The 19781-nt window shown below is 33.9% G+C and overlaps 1 protein-coding gene across 1 annotated transcript in view; it reads right to left on the reverse strand.

Moving 5' to 3' along the window:
* COL24A1 (collagen type XXIV alpha 1 chain) overlaps positions 1-19781 on the reverse strand; it is a 382692-nt gene that overhangs the window by 73545 nt on the left and 289366 nt on the right. The window contains exons 38-43 of the mRNA XM_007457245.1: positions 17753-17806; positions 15988-16095; positions 9897-9950; positions 9589-9642; positions 8900-8956; positions 5278-5331 (exon numbers count right to left, since the gene is read on the reverse strand). Of these exons, the coding sequence (XP_007457307.1) occupies positions 5278-5331; positions 8900-8956; positions 9589-9642; positions 9897-9950; positions 15988-16095; positions 17753-17806 (381 nt within the window). The remainder of the gene's footprint in view (positions 1-5277; positions 5332-8899; positions 8957-9588; positions 9643-9896; positions 9951-15987; positions 16096-17752; positions 17807-19781) is intronic.

Raw genomic sequence — 19781 nt, forward strand, 5'->3', positions numbered from 1 at the left:
TGTAGAGTTGTTTTTTTTTTTTTTCCATATAGGTTAATACAGGTTGAATGGTGGCCCATCAAAAGATGTCTATGCCCTAATCCTCAGAAACTGTGAATGTGATCTTATTTGGAGAAAAGGGTCTTTGCAAATATCATTAAATTAAGGATCTTAGAAGGAGATTATCTTGGATTATCCATGTGGGCCCTAAATCCACTGACAAGTATCCTTGCAAAAGAGATACAGAGAGAGATGGATACAAACAAAGGAGAAGGCCACGTGAAGTCAAAGGCAGAGGTTGGAGTGATGCAGCCACAAGGGAGGTTGTTAGCCACCAGAAGCTGGAAGAAGCAAGAAAGGATTCTTCCCTAGAGCCTACGGTGGGAGCACAGCCCTGCTGATATCTTGCTTTTGGATTTCTGGCCTCCACAACCATGAGAGAATGAATTTCTGTTGTTTTAAGCCACCTGGTCTATGGTAATTTGTTATGGCAGGCTCAGGAAACTAATAGAGCAAATAATGAATGAAGAAAGAGTTTGAGAACAAATTTCTTTTTTCAACCCTCTTCCAGTGTACTATGTTCTCCATTTTTACAAACTAAGGTCACAGCCATTTAGATAGTAGATTTACTGGGCTTTAAGACTGGTAGTCGTTACTGCATATGCCAAGACATCAAGTGATTCTGACTTCGGGCGATCTGTCATCACCCCAGTTCTAGGAAGGAATGCTGGCCTACCACATTTTTACACCTTTCAAGTGTGTAAACAGAAACTAGCAACAGACTAGGGGCATGTCAGGTGAGAGTTATGTAGGAAGAATTCCACACGTAATCTCTTTTATCCCCTTCCCTACTGTCCTCTTCACTTCAGATTCCTTTCTTCCTGTGTATTACAGAAAGAATGCCATAGGAAGGACAGTTATTAGGCTCATCTCCTTTTTCTGGGCTAGGAGAAGAAGGGATTACATACTTAAGGCTAATGATATTTATTCTCACAGAAAGATCAGTTGAAGCCTTCTTTGTTTGCATTCTGTGAGGCAAATGTTCATGGTTTTAAGATTCAACTTCCTGATAAAGTAAATGAATCCTGTTTAAGGGAGAGAACAGTTGCAAGACAGAAAGGTTATTTTGGAAAGCTTTCTATATAGCACACAGCCAATTGAAATTGAGAAATGAGAGGATAGAGAAAGGAGAGAAAGAGGAGGGAGGAAAGAGAAAGCAAGGGAGACAGAGGGAGATAGAAAGAGGGAAGATTCATTTACTAGACATCTGGATGTCTGGTGGTACTATTCACTGAACTAAGGACATAAAAAGAGGAGGATCAGATTTGGACAGGATGATGATACTATGGTTTGGGACATGCTGTGTTTTCTGTGATGATGTCCAATAGCTATTTGGATATGTATGTCTGATGCTAAGGAATGAAGGCCAAGTGAGGATTTAGTTGTTATTTTATTGTATGCAAAAAATTCTATGGCCTTTGCCAAACCAAAGTAAAAAGGAGTTTAAGATAGTACATAATTTATTCAGTGTATTTCTAGGGTTGGCTCACATTAGTTTAGCCTGACTTAATCTGTGTGTTTCTGCTCATATCTTTAAAAAGTGAATGTTGACATTATAGTATTCTTATTCATACCATGTCTTCTGACTCTCAAGCCTCAAGTGAATTTATCTTGACCTATGTGATGTATAGTTTTCTGGATGACAGCTATTTCACTATATCTGTTTTTATACTGATTAACTATTCTTATCTTGTGTATGTGATGTCCATGGAGTCAGGGACTGTGTCTTGGGTGCCCCGTGTTACATTCATAGCTCCCAGTCCACGGCAGATACTAAAATATATGCTGAAGGGACCAGAGATTTAATTACATGTAACACATAAAATGTGTCGTATACAATGATGCCTAATAATGATTTACTGATGATAATGAGCAAGACACCTGACTTTTGTGATTTTCACTTTCTTCAAGAGGAAAAAAGAACAAAGGATGGTGGGAAGGATTACAAAATGTCTTTCAATTGTTCATAGCCAAATGGGAACAAAATTTTCATTACCCATTCCATTTTTTTTCCTCCAGGAGGATAATCATGAGTTAACCACAACGGTAAGAATATTTGTGAACATAAAAGTGTTTTTAAAAGCTTGGTGATTATTCAACCATAAAAAGGAATGAAGAATTGATACATTCTACAACATAGATGAACCTTTAAAACATTATGTAAAGTGAAAGAAGCCAGACACAAAAGGCTATATGTTCATTTATATGAAATATACAGGATAGATAAATCAGTAGAGATAGAAAGCAGAGTAGTGGTTGTCAGAGGTTGGGAGAAGGAAAGTAACTGTTTACTGGGCATGGGGCTTCCTCTTCAGGGTGATGAAAATGTTCTGGAACTAGGCAGTGTGTGATGGTTGTACAATATTGCCAATATACAATACTAAGTGTCTCTGAATTGTACAATTTAAAATGGTTAAAATGGTAAATTTTTTGTTATGTGCATTTTAGCACAATTAAAAAAAGACTGACAATAATTCTGACCATCAGTTTACTAGAGTGAAATGATTAGTGTCTACAATGCCCATATAGAAAAGCAAACATTTAACAATATCACCTAAAGCTACAACAGAATAATCTAGCTCTAAATAAAGCATGGTTCCCCTGTATGAACCAAACTTGTGCTTGGAAAAACATGGAAGGGGACAAGTGTGTGTATTTTGTGACTTTGAGATGTCTAAGCAATGAAGTTACTGTGATTGTCTGTCACTAAATGGCTTTTTAAAATAGATCTATCAACAAATGATAGAATGACTCCTAAAGCCTAAGGAATAGGATGGAATAAGACAGAAAGGAAAATGTAGCTCACACTAGCTCATGAAACATCCACGATTGAAGACTTAATCAGGACTATTTATGGAATGAAGAAGGAAAAACAGATTCCATAAGGAGCCTATAGGGAAAAGTTTTCCTCTGACGAAGGATTTCTGAAGAATGTTATGACTATCTAGAAAAATGGGGGCAGGATTTTTCTTTTCCTAGCCAGGTGAAGAGATTCTTTTCTTCTCCCAATAGAATAGTTAATTGTTTGTTTGCCAAAAGATTCGCTGATGTAGCTACTGACTGTAGTTGGTAGAGGCCAAAAGAAGATATTATTAGAACCTGATGTTCCTGAGACTGTGTGGAGAAGTTATGCACAGAAAAAGTTAAAGAAGTTTAAGAAACTTCTCAAATTATTCTGGAAGCAGTGGGCTGGTTTCTCAACCCCAAGAAAAGCTAATTTCAAGTAAATCTATTTGGATTCCTTGCATTAGGAAACACTGTAGATACAAATGTTATGTGAATTGGAGACAGAACATATAAAACCTTCTAAAAAATGTTCCTCTGAAATCAGAAAAAATATAAGATGGCCATACCCAGAATTTCACAAACATTTAGAACCACCTTCAACATTTGTTTCAAAGAGAGTTTTGGGAAGTGAAAGTTGATTTTTCAGATTTCAGGCCTGAGATAAATCAGTGTATTAATGATAATTATCTACCTACCAACTTGTCCCTTCAATATGGCAACCTAAGTCTTCATTGCAGACATGATCACAGAAATTTTACATAGAAAGGTATATGTTGGATCAAATACCCATCAATTCATTGTTAAAAATGAACTATGTTTACATACATACTATATACTATTATGTACAGGGCTCAAAACAAGACACTGTACAAGAAGGAAAGAAGTCATATTTAGGACTTCCCTGGTGGCGCAGTGGTTTAGAATCTGCCTGCCAATGCAGGGGACATTGTTCGAGCCCTGGTTCGGGAAGATCCCACATGCTGTGGAGCAACTAAGCCCGTGTGCCACAACTACTGAGCCTGCACTCTAGAGCCCACGAGCCACAACTACTGAGCCTGAGCGCCTAGAGCCCCTGCTCTGCAATAAGAGGAGCCATGGCAATGAGAAGCCCGCACACCGTAATGAAGAGTAGCCCCCGCTCGCTGCAACTAGAGAAAGCCCGCGCACAGCAACGAAGACCCAGTGCAGCCAAAAATAAAGTTAATTAATTAATTAATTTTAAAAAAGTCATATTCAAATTGAGAAGCTAAGATATCTGCACATTAAAAATAATTAGCAAAAACTATAGTAGCAGAAGATTGTAAAATATCTGTACCGAATGACTTCTATCAACAATAAATACTATAGGACTACAGAAAAGGGAAAGATTGCTGTTAGTGTAGACAGGGGAAAAGGGAGTTTGAATTAGATTATAAAGGACAGACAGGATTTATGTAAGTAAAGATTACATAATTTTTTGAGCAGGCAGAGAATGTTGTGAGCGAAGGAATAAGACAAGAACTATAGGGAGTTAGCAAATGACCATTTTGTTTAGCATATGACATTATAAACAGAAAGGGACGAGACATAGGGCAGGAATACAGAACACGCTCAACACAAATGTACTAATAAATAATGACACTGAATAAATTCTATACATAACCTAATATAATTTGAGCTGATAAAGCTGGTCTCTTAAAATCCTTCTAAGAATGGAAGAGGATAAGAATTGACATAAGAATATAATGGCATTTATCCATCCATTTGACAACTCTTTTAATGAATTTCTATTATATACCAGGAACTCTGTGTTCTAGAAACTGGGGATATAATGATGAAAAAGACAAGAGTCTTATTCTCATGGATCTTATATTTTGTTGGGGGAATACAGATGATAAGAAAAACCCAAGTGTATAAAAAGGTGGTAAGATAATATAGATAGCATTAAATGTCATAAAGTAAATAGAGTAATGAGATATAAAGTGACAGACAGATAGGACAGTTAGAGAAGGCCTCTCAGAAAGTAACATTTCGGTTGAGAGTTGAATGATGAGAAGAAGCAGTAGTGGAAGGAGATGATGGTAATTTTATTTTATTTTTTTTTTTGCGGTATGCGGGCCTCTCACTGTTGTGGCCTCTCCCGTTGCGGAGCACAGGCTCCGGACGCGCAGGCCCAGCGGCCATGGCTCACGGGCCCAGCCTCTCCGCGGCATGTGGGATCCTCCCAGACCGGGGCACGAACCCGCATCCCCTGCATCGGCAGGCGGACTCTCAACCACCGCGCCACCAGGGAAGCCCGATGATGGTAATTTTAGAAAGAAGGAACAGAAAATACAAAGAGCTTCTTCTGGGATCCAAAACATAAGACATTACTAATTATCTCAATGATGGTTATTTTCATTTGCAACTGAGCAGAACCACAGAGAACCCTATTCAAATTTAGAAGCAAGGTGTGAAATTTACAGTAATTACCTTATATCCCTCTGTTCCAGGCTCTCCTCTCTCTCCTTGTTCCCCCATTGGACCCTACAGAGACGACAGGCAAAAACAATCAATGGGTCTAAGTATTTGTGAATGCAGATGATACAGTTAATGTGGAATATTTTCTCCGTAAAAATATGAAACCAAATGTACAACAGTTTGTTTAGCTCCACTAAATAATTTCAAAGGATTGGATTTTAGTGACACCAAGAACGTCATAAGCACTGAATTATTTAAAGAGAATATCATAATGATTCTGCTAGAAAAAAATATTGAAATAATGAAGTCCAAACAATGTGAATTTTCAGATGAGTAAAGTATGTTTTATAAGATATCAAAATAACTTGCATTTTTACTTAATGTTAAAATGATTGAAAAAAATTTAAGCAGGACCAGTCACTTAACTCCATTAATTAGAAAATATTATCTTTAATCATCTTTTAAAAAGTATCTAATAGCTAATCTTACTTTACCGTTCTTCATTAGAAATTATATTGTTTATTCTTTACTCTGTGAAATTCTAATTATTAAGATATCAATTAACCTAAAAGAAATTACATTTATTCATTTTAATCCTTAAGGCAGAAACTAATAAACTTCTACTTTTAACTTTTTCTAAACATTCCTAATATAAAATCTTTGATATGCTAAGATGTTCAAATTATCTACTCTAAAATGTGCTTGAAAAATCAATTATCACATATTAGGACCTACTGTTTGAAAAGAAACTTAAATTGAAATTATTAGCAAAACCATAAAATTTATTATGGACCATTAATGGATAAATTTTAACTTACTCCTGTGTGGATAAAGGTATCAGACATAATGTAAAGACAATAATCTCTGACTCTGCTTTAATTATTTAGAATATTCTTAGATTAATTTTCACACCTGTCCCATGTCTACTAGATAAAATGACCACTGTTATACTAGACTTTTAAGACATTTATTATATTTCAGTGACATTCTTTGACCCTGGAATACCGGAATCTGGGGAAAACAAGCACTACTAATACTTCACTTGCCCACATATTACCATTTACTTAAAAAAAAAAATTTTACTGGATTATAGTTGATTTACAATGTTGTGTTAATTTCTGCTGTACAGCAAAGTGACTCAGTTATACATATACATATATCCACTCTTTTTTAGATTCTTTTCTCATATAGGTCATTACAGAGTATTGAGAAAAGTTTCCTGTGCTGTACAGTCCTTATTATATCTGTTTTATATACAGTGGTGTGTACATGTCGATCTCAGTCTCCCAATTTATCTGCCCCCCTCCCCCTGCTTTCCCCCCTGGTAATCATAAGTTTGTTTTCTACATCTGTGACTCTATTTCTGTTTTGTAAATAAGTTCATTTGTATCATTTTTTTTAGATTCCACATATAAGTGATATCATATGTTTGTCTTTATCTGAATTATTTCACTCAGTATGACAATCTCTAGGTCCATTCATGTTGCTGCAAATGGCATTATTTCATTCTGCTTTATGGCTGAGTTAATATTCCATTGTATATTTCTGCACAATTTCCATATTTTTGTCTCTCAGAGGTTTAGAGAGACTAGAATACATTTGATAAAGAATTTAAAAAGTACCATTCCATCCCTTAATGATCTATTTCCTAAATTTACATAAGTTTTGGGGTAACTTGGAATTCTTTTTCTTCAACTGAGGTATACTTAATATACAATATTATGTAAGTTTCAGGTGTACAACATAGTGATTCACAATTTTTAAAGGTTATATTCCATTTATAGTAATTATAAAATGTTGGCTATATTCCCTGTGTCATACAATATATCCTTGTAGCTTATTTATTTTATACATGGCAGTTTGTACCTTTTAATCCCCTAAACCTGTCTTGCCTCTCCCCACTCCTCCCTCCCCACTGGTAACCACCAGTTTGCTCTCTATATCTGTGAGTCTGCTTCTTTTTTGTTGTATTCTATTCACTATTTTGTTTCACTTTTAGATTCCACATATAAGTGATGTCATACAGCATTTGTCTTCCTCTGATTTATTTCACTTAGCACAATAATATCCACATACTACATATATGCACACATACACTATATATATACACACACACATGCTACATCTTCTTTATCAGTTCATCTGTTGATGGACACTTAAGTTGCTTTCATTATCTTGGTAATTGTAAACATTGCTGCTATGGACATTGGGGTGCACATATCTTTTCTGATTAGAGTTTCTACTTTGTTTCTGGATATATACCCAGGAGTGGAATTGCTGGCTCATATGGTAGTGCTATTTTTAGTTTTTTGAGAAACCTCCATACTGTTTTGCACAGTGGCTGCACCAATTTACATTCCCACCAACAGTGCACAAGGTTCCCTTTTCTCCACATCCTCACCAACATTTGTAATTTGTGGTCTTTTTGATGATAGCCATTCTGACAGGTGTGAGGTGATATCTCATTGTGGTTTTGATTTGCATTTCCCTGATGATTAGTGATGTTGAGCAACATTTCATGTGCCTGTTGGCCATCTGTATGTCTTCTTTGGGAAAATGTCTATTCAGGTCTTCTGCTCATTTTTTAATTGGGTTGTTTGTTTTTTTGCTGTTGAGTTGTATGAAATGCTTATATATTTTGGATATTAGCCCCTTATTGGTCATATTATTTGAAAGTATTTTCTTTATTCAGAAGGTGTCTTTTCATTTTGTTGATCGTTTCCGATAAAGTACTTTATATATTCTTATTAGGCGAGTTTGCCTCTATATGAGTTGGCTTGATTTTATCAGAAAAACTCTAGAATCTTTCCTGTTTCTAAAACAAAGTATACCTTTCAACCATCTCCAAAGAGTCAGATCAAAATATCAGGAGCGACTATATATTTTGATTCTTCTGTTTTAGGATTCTTTTTCCTATATGATATCATGTGAAATATGGAAAATTTAACGAATTATATTTATTTCTGTGAACCAGGCATTTTTGTTTTACCCATTTAATTTACATATAGCCTTTAAGACTGTTTTAATCAAACATGAACAGAGAGACAGTTACTCAGATAATCAAAGATAAAATAGCTACTTTAAAAAAATCATGGTTACAGCTAGTCCTTAAAATGCTTATTAGAAGACTATAGACTGATAATCTTTAAAGAACAATGGCTCTAATAATCGGTTAAATGAGTTTTGAAATCATTTGGTAACTGTGTATAAACTACTATAGAAAAGCATACAGATCAGATTTTTAAAAATCTGTTAGAAATAAATCTGAATTTGATGTATAAAGAAGTATCTGCCCTAAATGTCTAGAGTATGTGATTTTTTGATAATCTCTGTAAAAAAGTTGTTATCATGAATTTAATGCTGCAAATTAGATTTGGAAAGTTACTGTTTTAAACTTCTATACTATGCTAAGGATCTTGACCTGAATATAAACAGTTTTTATATTTAGATAATAAAATTGATTATATATTTAGATTATAAAATTGCAGATTACTGCAAATACTGCTTTTGTATAAAACCATGTTATAAAACTAACTAAATAAAACTCCTTGAAAAGATGTAATTGGTGTTATGAATCTATTGTAGTAACTGTGTTTTATCTTAAAACATCAAAATAATTTTAGGAAAAACCTACTGGTTCACCTCGAGGCCCAGGTGGTCCTAGGACTGTTTTATCTTCTCCTGGATAACCCTATGATGGAGATGATTTATAAACAAAATTAAATTAATAAAATAAACTTTGAAATATGAAGCCTATTATTTCCTAATATGTTATAAAATATGCAATCTGGTTTTATCTTTTTTAAATGAAAAACTTATCTACAAAACTTAGCACATGATAATTTATACACGGTTGTAATTCATACATGGCTCTCTTTGGAAGTGTCATTCTGCTTTAATTACATCAAAAGCAGCTTACTAATTTTCTCAAAGTGTCAGTTTTCCAATGATACTACAAATCAAGAAGAGTACTGCTGCAGTTATTCTTAATTCATAAAAAATTTTACTATAAATGTATAGTCATTTAATCTAGTCTCACAATCGCTTCCAGTAATTAATATTAGTTTTACAAACTTTTACAGATTGCAAAGTACTATAACATACATCATTTCACCTCAATCTTGAAACAACTTATCAAAGACTTTTTAATAATTTATTTAAGTTTTTGCCCCTTGATATTTATTTTTCTTCTAGAATTTATAATACTTCCCAAGTTGAAAGTGCTTTTTTTATTCTTTGAAAATGTTTCTGTACATACTTTCAGAAATTTAATGAATTTAATGTTTAATTTTATGATAAATAAGTCAATATATTCATACACACCTTTTCTCCTTTAGGTCCTGGCAACCCGGAAAGTCCTGGTTGACCTTCATGGCCCTAACAGAAGGACAAGTAAGTAGACAGTTTCCATATCATTTGTATGTGCTCTACCTAATACCATCATGGCCACACTATTAGATATTGCACTCTTCTGAAAGAAGAACAGGATTCACTCTACAGGGGCATGAGATCTAAATATGTTAGAAAGGTTTATCAGAAAATTTCATCTGAATTTGTATATTTGGGATGACATCTTCATGTAATGTTTTTATGCAAATATACACTTCTTATTTCCAATTAGAAATGCTTACCCTATATCCTGGAATTCCTGGTTCTCCAGAAGGTCCCATCAATCCTAAATGTCCCTAAAAACAAAGTAAACGTTAGAAAGAAAACAGACAATTGTTTAAATCATTAACCTTGTATTCCTATTATTTAAAATTTAAATTTTTAAGGTATGATATTTTACCTAGTCTGAAATGGGAAAACAAAACATAATTCTCCAACTTTCATCTTACTTTACTTCTGAACCACGTAAGTTCCACAAAAATATGTTTCTTTGGTTTACTTCTGGTATGAACATCCTTAATCATATTAAGAGAAATACTTTCAGTTGCCAGAATGCTGTAGGCTTCCAGCAAATTCTTGGAAATGGAGTTTGCATCTGTCAAAGTTTGTGGTAAACATGCATCACTAAATACTAGAGAGTGAATTCTGATAGTTTTTAGTATTGTTATGATAGGATCAAGAACTCTGTACTCACTGCTAGTTTCAGATGCTTTGATGAACACAGTTTCAGCTCTGGTCAAAGTTGTTAAAATAGAATTGGTTGACAACTTATGTATAATATTTACCCTATTAATTACTCTTATTATCAATATCACACAGATGAGGAAACATATAAGTTAAAGGCAAATCTGTAAATGTTCCTAAACTACTGAAAAGATAACTCAGACAACTGAAAAAAGCAAAAATAACACTCTTAAAAATGTCCTATCTTTCATATTATCAAAGTTCCCCTATCAACTCTCCTATTTGAGTACCAAAATAAATAGAAGATAAGGAAGTTAAGGCACAGAATAAGTATGTGACTACCAAATACCACACTAACCAGAAGGTCTACTCAATGTAATAAGGATAATAAATATGAGGAGATGATACGATTATTTACCTAAAGAACCCTGAGAATCATCAAAATTCATTCAAATGAATATAAAGTTTTAAAAAAAGATATTTTACACAGCATAATCAGAAGATGTAATAGAAAAAGGATTACCTTAAGAACAACAAAATCTACAAGAAACTAACAATGAACCTAATAAGACAGATGTTAAGAACAGAGATAAAGGAAATAACAAAACTTTATTGAAGGATATATAAGATATAAGTAAATAAAAAGACATATGGTGTTTCTACAGTGAATGATTCGATATAAAAGGAACTTGCTAAGGTGATTCTGAAGTTCACATGAAAGAGGAAAGAGATCACAGTAAGAGCCAAACTTTTCAGAAATATAAACTATGAAGTATTTGCCCTAATAGATCTCAAATGATACTGTAATGATACAGTTATTTAAATGGTGTGGTACTGACCTAGGAACACACTAAAAAATCGAGAAAAGAAGATGAAAACAGACCATTATTTAAGAGTAGCTTACAGTAAGGGTAGCATTTCAGAAAAATGGGGAATAGATTGTTTATTAAATAGTATTGGGGCTTCCCTGATGGCACAGTGGTTAAGAATCCACCTGCTAATGCAGGGGACATGGGTTCCAGCCCTGGTCCGGGAAGATCCCACAGGCTGTGGAACAACTAAGCCTGTGTGCAACAACTACTGAGCCCGTATGTCACAACTACTGAAGCCCGCATACCTAGAGCCCATGCTCTGCAGCAAGAGAAGCCACCACAATGAGAAGTCCGCATACCACAACAAAGAGTAGCCTCCGCTCACCGCAACTAGAAAAAGCTGTGCACAGCAACGAAGGCCCAAAGCAGCCACAAATAAATAGATAAATAAATAAATAAATTTAAATAAATAAATAAATTTAAATAAATAAATAGTATTGAGACAACTGGCTAAGAATTTGGGAAAAATAAAAATTAGTCCTTTACAACTTATATCATAGCAAACAAAACAAAAACTCTGTATGCTTTAAAAGGGTTAAGGGTAAAAATAAAGCTATAAAAATATTAGAAGAAGGATACGGAAGGATATGTAGGGAAGTCTTTTCTAATGAACAAAGTAAAACCTATAATGTAAACAAAAAGACTGACAAATTTGACTGTAATAATTAAAACCTCTGTCCAGTGAAAGATACTATAAACAATATTAAAAGATAAATGACAGAAAGGGAAATATATTTGTAATATATTAGCAACATCTTTAACAAAAGCATATTATCTAAACTATGTAAGGTATTATTGAAATTAAGAAAAATACAACAACCTAATAGAAAAACATGTAAAGTGCATATGAACAGGTAACTTCTAGAGAAAAAAAATACAAATCACTTAGTTGCAATCAGGAAAATTGTAAGAAAGAAAATGAGATACCCTTTTTCATTTACCAGATTGGCAAATACCAAAAGGATTAATATGAAGTATTCCTGGTGGTGGGCATGTAAATTTGGTGAAACCTCTTGGGAAGGTAGTTTGGAAACGTGTCAAAATTTAAAAAGTGACTATTCTTTTTAGAGAAAACCCAAAGTAGGAGCCTACTTTGAAGACAGTACTCTTTGGATCAATTCATTCTCAAGTTTATTAAAAATTAATTACATTATCTCGACATAATAAAGCCCACATATTACAAGCCCACAGCTAACATCATACTCAATGGTGAAAAGCTGAAAGTATTTCCTCCAAGATCAGGAACAAGACAAGGATGCCCACTCTCACCACTTTTATTCAACATAGTGTTGGAAGTCCTAGCCACAGGAATCAGACAAAAAAAAAGAAAAATAAAAAAAAAAGAAGCAAAAGGAATCCAAATTGGAAGGAAAAAGTAAAACTGTCACTGTTTACAGATGACATGATACTATTCAAAGAAAATCCTGAAGATGCCACCAAAAAAACTACTAGAACTCAACAATGAATTCAATAAAGTTGCAGGATACAAAGTTAATATACAGAAATATGTTGCATTCTGTACACTAACAAGAAACTATCAGAAAGAGAAATTAAGAAAAACATCCCATTTACCACTGCATCAAAAAGAAGAGAATAAATCTAACTAAGGAGGTAAAAAACCTGTACTCAGAAAACTATAAGACACTGAAGAAAAGAAACTGAAAACAACACAAACAGATGGGAAGATATACTGTGTTCATGGACTGTAAGAATTAATATTGTTAAAATGATCATACTACCCAAGGCAGTCTACAGATTTGATGCAATATCTATCAAAATAGCAGTGGCATTCTTCACAGAACTAGAACACATAATTTAAAAATTTGTATGGAAACAGAAAAGACCCCAAATAGCCAAAATTGATTTTTTTTTTCAAGATTTTCAATCAGTTTCAAGATTGCTTGAGAAAGAAAAGCAAAGCTGGAGGTATCACACTCCCTGATTTCAAACAATACTATACAAAGCTACAGTAATGAAAACAGTATGGTACAGGCACAAAAACAGACACATAGATCAATGGAACAAAACAGAGAGAGTCCAGAAATGAACCCATACTTCTATGGGCAATTAATCTATGACCAAGGACTCAAGAATACACAATGGGAAAAGACAGCCTCTTCAATAAATGGTGCTGAGAAAACTGGACAGCTACATACAAAAGAATCAAACTGGACTACTCTCACACCATGCACAAAAATACATTCATTGAAGACCTGAAGACCTGAAATGTAAATGTAAATGTAAGACCTGAAGCCAGAGACTTCTAGAAGAAAACATATGCAGTGTGTTCTTTAACATTGGTCTTAGTAATATTTTTTTGGGATATGTATCCTCAGGCAAAATAAACAAAAGCAAAAATAAACAAATAGACAATATCAAACAAAAAAGCTTTTGTGCAGCCAAGGAAACTATCAATAAAACAAAAAGGCCACCTACTGAATGGGAGAAGTAGCAAACAATAAATCTGATAGGGGGTTAATATCCAAAATATACAAAGAACTCATAAAACTCAACATCAAAAAAACAAACAACCCAATTTAAAAGTGGGCAGAGGATCTAAACAGACATTTTTTCCAAACAAGACATACAGATAGCCTACAGACACATGAAAAGATGCTCAACATCACTAGTCATCAGGGAAATGCAAATCAAAATCACAATGACATATCACCTCACACCTGTCAGAATGGCTATTATCAAAAAGACAACAAATAACACGTGTTGGTGAGGATGTAGAGAAAAGGGAACCCTTGTGCACTGTTGGTAGGAATATAAATTGGTGCAGCCACTATGGAAAACAGTATGGAGGCTCCTCAAAAAATTAAAATTAAAAATAGAACTACCATATAATCCAGCAATTCTACTCCCAAGTATTTATCCAAAGAAAATGAAAACACTAATTAGAAAAGATATAAGCACCTCTATGTTCATTGCAGCATTGTTTACAATAGCCAAGATATGGAAGCAACCTAAGTGCCCATCAATAGATGAATGGATAAAGAAGATATGGTAAAAATATACTATGGCATATTACTCAGCCATAAAAAGAATGAAATTGTGATATTTGTGACAACATGGATGGACCTAGAGGTAATTATGCTAAGTGAAATAAATCAAACAAATACAGTGTGATATAACTTATATGTGAAATCTAAAAAACAAAACAAATGACACACAGAAAACAAAAACAGAGTTATAGATACAGAGAACAAGTAGGTGGTTGCCAGAAGGCAGGGTGATGGCAGGAGGAAAGACATAGGTAAGGGAGACTATTTTCCAGTTGCAAGATGAATGAGTCATGGTTATGAAATGTACAGTGTGGGGAATACAGTCAATAAATATGTGATATTTTTGTATGTGCAATATTATAACTAGACATAACTAGACTTATTGTGGTGATTGTTTTGAAATGTATAGAAATATTGAACACTATGTTGTGTAAAAGGAACTACTCTAGTGTTGTAAGTCAATTATACTTCAAAAAAAACCCCAACTCATAGAAAAAGAGATCAGATTTGTGGTTAACAGAGCTGGAGGGTAGGGGATGGGAAACGGGATGAAGACAGTCAAAAGGGACAAACTTCTAGTTCTAAGATAAATAAGTACTCAGGATATATGTACAACATGATAAACATAATTATCGCTACTACATGTTATATATGAAAGTTAAGAGAGTAAATCCCAAGAGTTCTCATCACAAAGAAAAATATGTATTTTTTCTATTTAATTTTATATCTGTATGAGATGATGGATATTCACTAAACTTACTGTGATAATCATTTCATGATGTATGTAAATCGAAGCATTATGCCGTACACTTTAAACTTATACATGCTATGTGTCAATTATATCTCAATAAAACTGGAAAAATATTTAAAAATCAATCACATTATATAATGTTTTTGAATGCATAAGCCAAAGATAGGAAAATATTAGTAATTAAAATAAAAGGAAGTAAGAATGACCTGGAATAGTAAGATGGCAGTAAGGAATGGAACACTTAAAATGAGCCTGAGGGAAATGTTCCTCAGACAACAGATGGATTATGCAATGCTCTCCAGAAGGCCTTGGTGAAAAGTCACTTGTGACATTTAAATGGAGACTAGTGAATACATATGCATTTTGTAAATAAGTTTATGAAATAGTCAAAATACTAAATTGGATAATCTCTTAAATATTTTGCAACTCTTCTGCTGCGACTTTCTGAACAGGTCCAAATATATTAGCAATATAATTTTGCTATTACAGGTTCAAAAGCATCATGCTACCTTGTTTCCAACATCATGTAAAATTCATACAAAAGATTAAAAATTAGTAGACATTTTGGAGACTTATCACAGCTGGTTAGAAAAATAATCTCCAGATAAGCATGTGGAGTCCAAGCATATAAAGAAAACCCATTTTCAAGTAATTTTCAAAGCAATTTGTCAACCATGACAGCATAATTTTATACAGATATTAAATCCTGATTTCAAGTACAAGGCATATAAACTTTCCTACTCAGAAGTTATAATCTGATTTTTAAAAACATTATTTCATATTTTATTTCCATTTTGAGATTTTTTTTCCCCCTTTCCTCTTTCATGTCCAGAAACCACTAAGCCATTTAAGTACTGTGGAATGCTTACAATTCTCCACATCCCATGGAGGTAGATTATTTTCAATGGAACTATTGCTTTCTCTGTAAAATTAATCAAGGGACAGAGCCTTTAGGACATGGATACATTTCTTTTCCATCCACAGTGAACTCAGTTCTGGAGACAAATCAAATACTGACCACAGCACCTCTAGTTCCTCTGGCACCTTTAGGACCACTTTCCCCAATTTGTCCAGGAGCACCTCTCCTTCCAATTTCTCCCGTGGGCCCCATTTGTCCTTTATCACCCTGTGGATGCCATTAGTAAGAGAGAAAAGTAAGAAAAAAACAAACTTATACTCAGATTAATTAACTATATCATATACCTGAATGGCTCCAGAGGATATTCTGTAAGCAAAATTCTATAAATAGTAACTTTGCTTTAACTTAATAGTACTACAGACCACCACTGACAATAATAACACACCATTGCTACCTATGTTACCTTAAAGATATAATTAAAAGTAATTTTGGAAAAAAGAATATTAAAAATTTTGGCCAAACAAGCAGGGAAGATATGGTGCTCATGCTGAGTTACAAATAAACCAAGTTTATTATTTTGAAATTTGTTATGCATTTATGTATGAATGCATGCATACATGTATTTATTCCTGACATGAGAAAACACAGGCCCTATGAGAAACCTGTTTCTACAGAGAATTTCAATGGCCCAAAGATCTGTCTAATGCAAAAAGGCTCTAGTGTGCAGTTCTGTATACTCAGTATCATCACTTACTTGGTTGGAGTTTGTGTTTAAAAATCTGTAACGTTTTTGTATGATTTTACATCCTTCTGAAAACTAATTACCTTCTGTTTTCCAATAGGCTAACTAATCATTCTCTAATACCAAAGTACAGCAGCTTTTAAACATTAAATGTTATAATTCATTTTCTGCATGTTGGAACCAACCTGTTCTACTATTGATAATCAAGTAGATACAAAGAAAAATTAAACAGTGATCACAGTCAGGAAATTTTTGGTTATTTATAATAATTCACAGGCTTTCCCAAAGACACAGGCTGTTGTAAGGACCTGCACTGTCCTACTTGTAAAATCATTTAGACATAATATTATGTCTGATGAAAAGAGACTTCAATATTGGGCTTATTTTCATGGGTAAGAATGGCAACTAAAATTTACCTCTTTCACTTTTATCTTTTATTATCTTATACTGTCCCCAAATTATGAAAAAGATGGACTAGGTGCATATTCACAGAAATGACAGATCCGATTTTGGGAACTAGAATATGGTGTAATTTGTGGTTAATTATAGTAAATATATTCAAAACTGTTGTAGTACAATGTGAAAATCATTTTTATGTCTCACCAATACTTGAACAAATTATTGACTCTACCCAAGGATGAATTATTCATTATATTGTGCTAAATTTTACAAACACATCACATTTTCTTAGTAAAATATAAAGGAAGCAAATAAAACATACTGTTTTCTGTTTCTTAGTTAATGTATAGGAAAGATAAAATCAATCATTAACCTTTTCAATTTGGAAAAGTACAATTAAAACAAACCCAGAAACAGTTCTAATATTTCTCTCCCCCGAAATATTTTACTAATGTTGTTACTGAGTAGCACAAATCATATAGTATTTTTCTTTTCTCTCTTTTCCTGCCCATGGTCCACTAAGGTAAACAGGAGAAGAAAAGGCAAAGATCTTTTCATAAACTACAAGGTAGAAAATTTGACTTCAGATTATAAGTAATAAGGTAATAAGTACTCCTAAGTGGAATTAAATATTAATTTATACAAATGTGCCTTTTAAGCCAAATTTATCGTTCTTTATTGTTTTATCTCCAGTGCAAATAAAAACACCACAGTATGCTACGGAGCTCTGGGCATGTCCGAAGGAAGAAAACCAGCATAAAAAGACGTAAAAAAAAAAATTACCTTCTTCCCTGGACGACCTCTTTGTCCTGGCAGTCCCACAGTTCCTTCAGGCCCCTGAATATCGAGTATGAAAAAGGAAATACATTGTTAAAGATAGGACTAGAAAGAATGTTTAAATACTTATATCACATAATCACTGATTTGAACACTAAGTAAAAACAAGGGTTACTTCTTAACAATATTACGTTTGTATAATTATTTAAAAAGAGGTCATGATGATTTAGAAGCCCAGCTGTTACCAGTGAGTAAGGTTCACATAAACAAACTGGCCGGGCTTCCCTGGTGGCGCGGTGGTTGAGAGTCCGCCTGCCGATGCAGGGGACACGGGTTCGTGCCCCGGTCTGGGAAGATCCCACGTGCCGCGGAGCGGCTGGGCCCGAGAGCCATGGCCGCTGAGCCTGCGCGTCCGGAGCTTGTGCTCCGCAACGGGAGAGGCCACAACAGTGAGAGGCCCGCGTACCGCAAAAAAAAAAAAACCACAAAAAACAAAAACAAAAACAAAAACAAACTGGCCAAGATAGACCAAATTAAACTGTTCTTAACTACAGAGGGAAAACAACTTGATTTTAGTACACCCATTGAATTAATGATAATGTAATTAAAGTTAACCCAAATGCATCCATTTCAGCAGTTCTGTGAGCTAGTATGGGTTCAACATCTTGTTGAATGTATAGTACTATACCATATATCTAACATACTGTCAAGGAGAATCTTAAAATCTCAATGAAGTGTAAGATTAAGCAAATATTATTTGATCTGTGGAAAAAAAAGGAGAGAGGGAAAATACATGGAGAGAAAAGAGATAGTCATATCAAACTGTTTAAAACAATATTTTCACTTCAACCTGTATTTTGTTTAGACAAAAGTAGACTAAAAGTTTTCAATAAACACTTTATTAAAGTAAGAAGTGGCTAAAATAATTTAAATGTCATGTGAATTTGCAGGTCAACAATGGTTAGGCTTAAATGAGATCCATAGTAAGCCAGACTGCAAGCTCTAAAATAGCTAATAATTAATCATAGCATTCCTTGCATTAGTTGGAAATGAAAATGGAAATTTCAAATTTGCGTCCCAAAGCTTGGCAAACTGCAAAAATGATGCAGACAAGAAATAAATTGTGGTTTACCACTGTGCTGCGTTGGCTCTTGATAAATATTTGTTGAACGAATAAACAGATACCTAAGGAAATGAGTCATGCCCTGTGCTCCTGAGCAAATGTTCTTCTAGCTTCAGAAAGTCCACTGAATTTAGAGGCCATACTGGTTAAGTTCTACTGCTGTAGTTCTAGCTGCATCCAGAGGTTGAAATGATAGTTGCACTAACATGAGACTTCTTTGTGGTTAACGTGGACTTTTTAAGAGAGGCTGATTAACATTCATAGAGGTTAACGATATGAGCATTTAAGTCAGACAGCTGTAGTTTCATGTTCTGGCTCTGTCACCTAATGGCTATATGACCATAAGTAGACTATTTGACTTCTAAAGTCCTCAGTTTCCTGTTATATAGCAGGGATATATTAATACTTCTTCAAAGGGTTACTAAGATTGAATGAGATAATGCATTCAAAGCTTAGAAAGGAATAGACTTATACTGAAGAGCTCAATAAATGTCACTTCTCACGAATGTCTGTTGTCTTTTTAAAGTGCATTATGTAATATTTAAATATATATAAATATATATAGAAGATATTAAAAGGTATAATGAGCACCCATTTACCTACCACCCACTTTAAGAAACAGAAGCTACACACACACACACACACACACACATACATACAACTGAAGTCCCATATATAAACTTATGTTAGCAGACACATCACCTTCCCCCCTCACTCAGGTGCAACAATTGTCCTCAATCTGTTTATCATTCACATGCATTTCTTTATACTTTCACTCCATTTGTATATATTCCCAAATATTATATGGTTATTTTGCATCTTTTCAAACTTTCAATAAGCAGTATCACACTTTATATATTCTTCTGAAATTTTTTGAACACAACATTTTGTTTTTGAAATTATTCAGTGTCT

This window comes from Lipotes vexillifer, unplaced genomic scaffold (genome assembly GCF_000442215.2).
Source record: "Lipotes vexillifer unplaced genomic scaffold, Lipotes_vexillifer_v1.1 scaffold250, whole genome shotgun sequence".
In the NCBI taxonomy this organism is placed as follows: domain Eukaryota; kingdom Metazoa; phylum Chordata; class Mammalia; order Artiodactyla; family Lipotidae; genus Lipotes; species Lipotes vexillifer.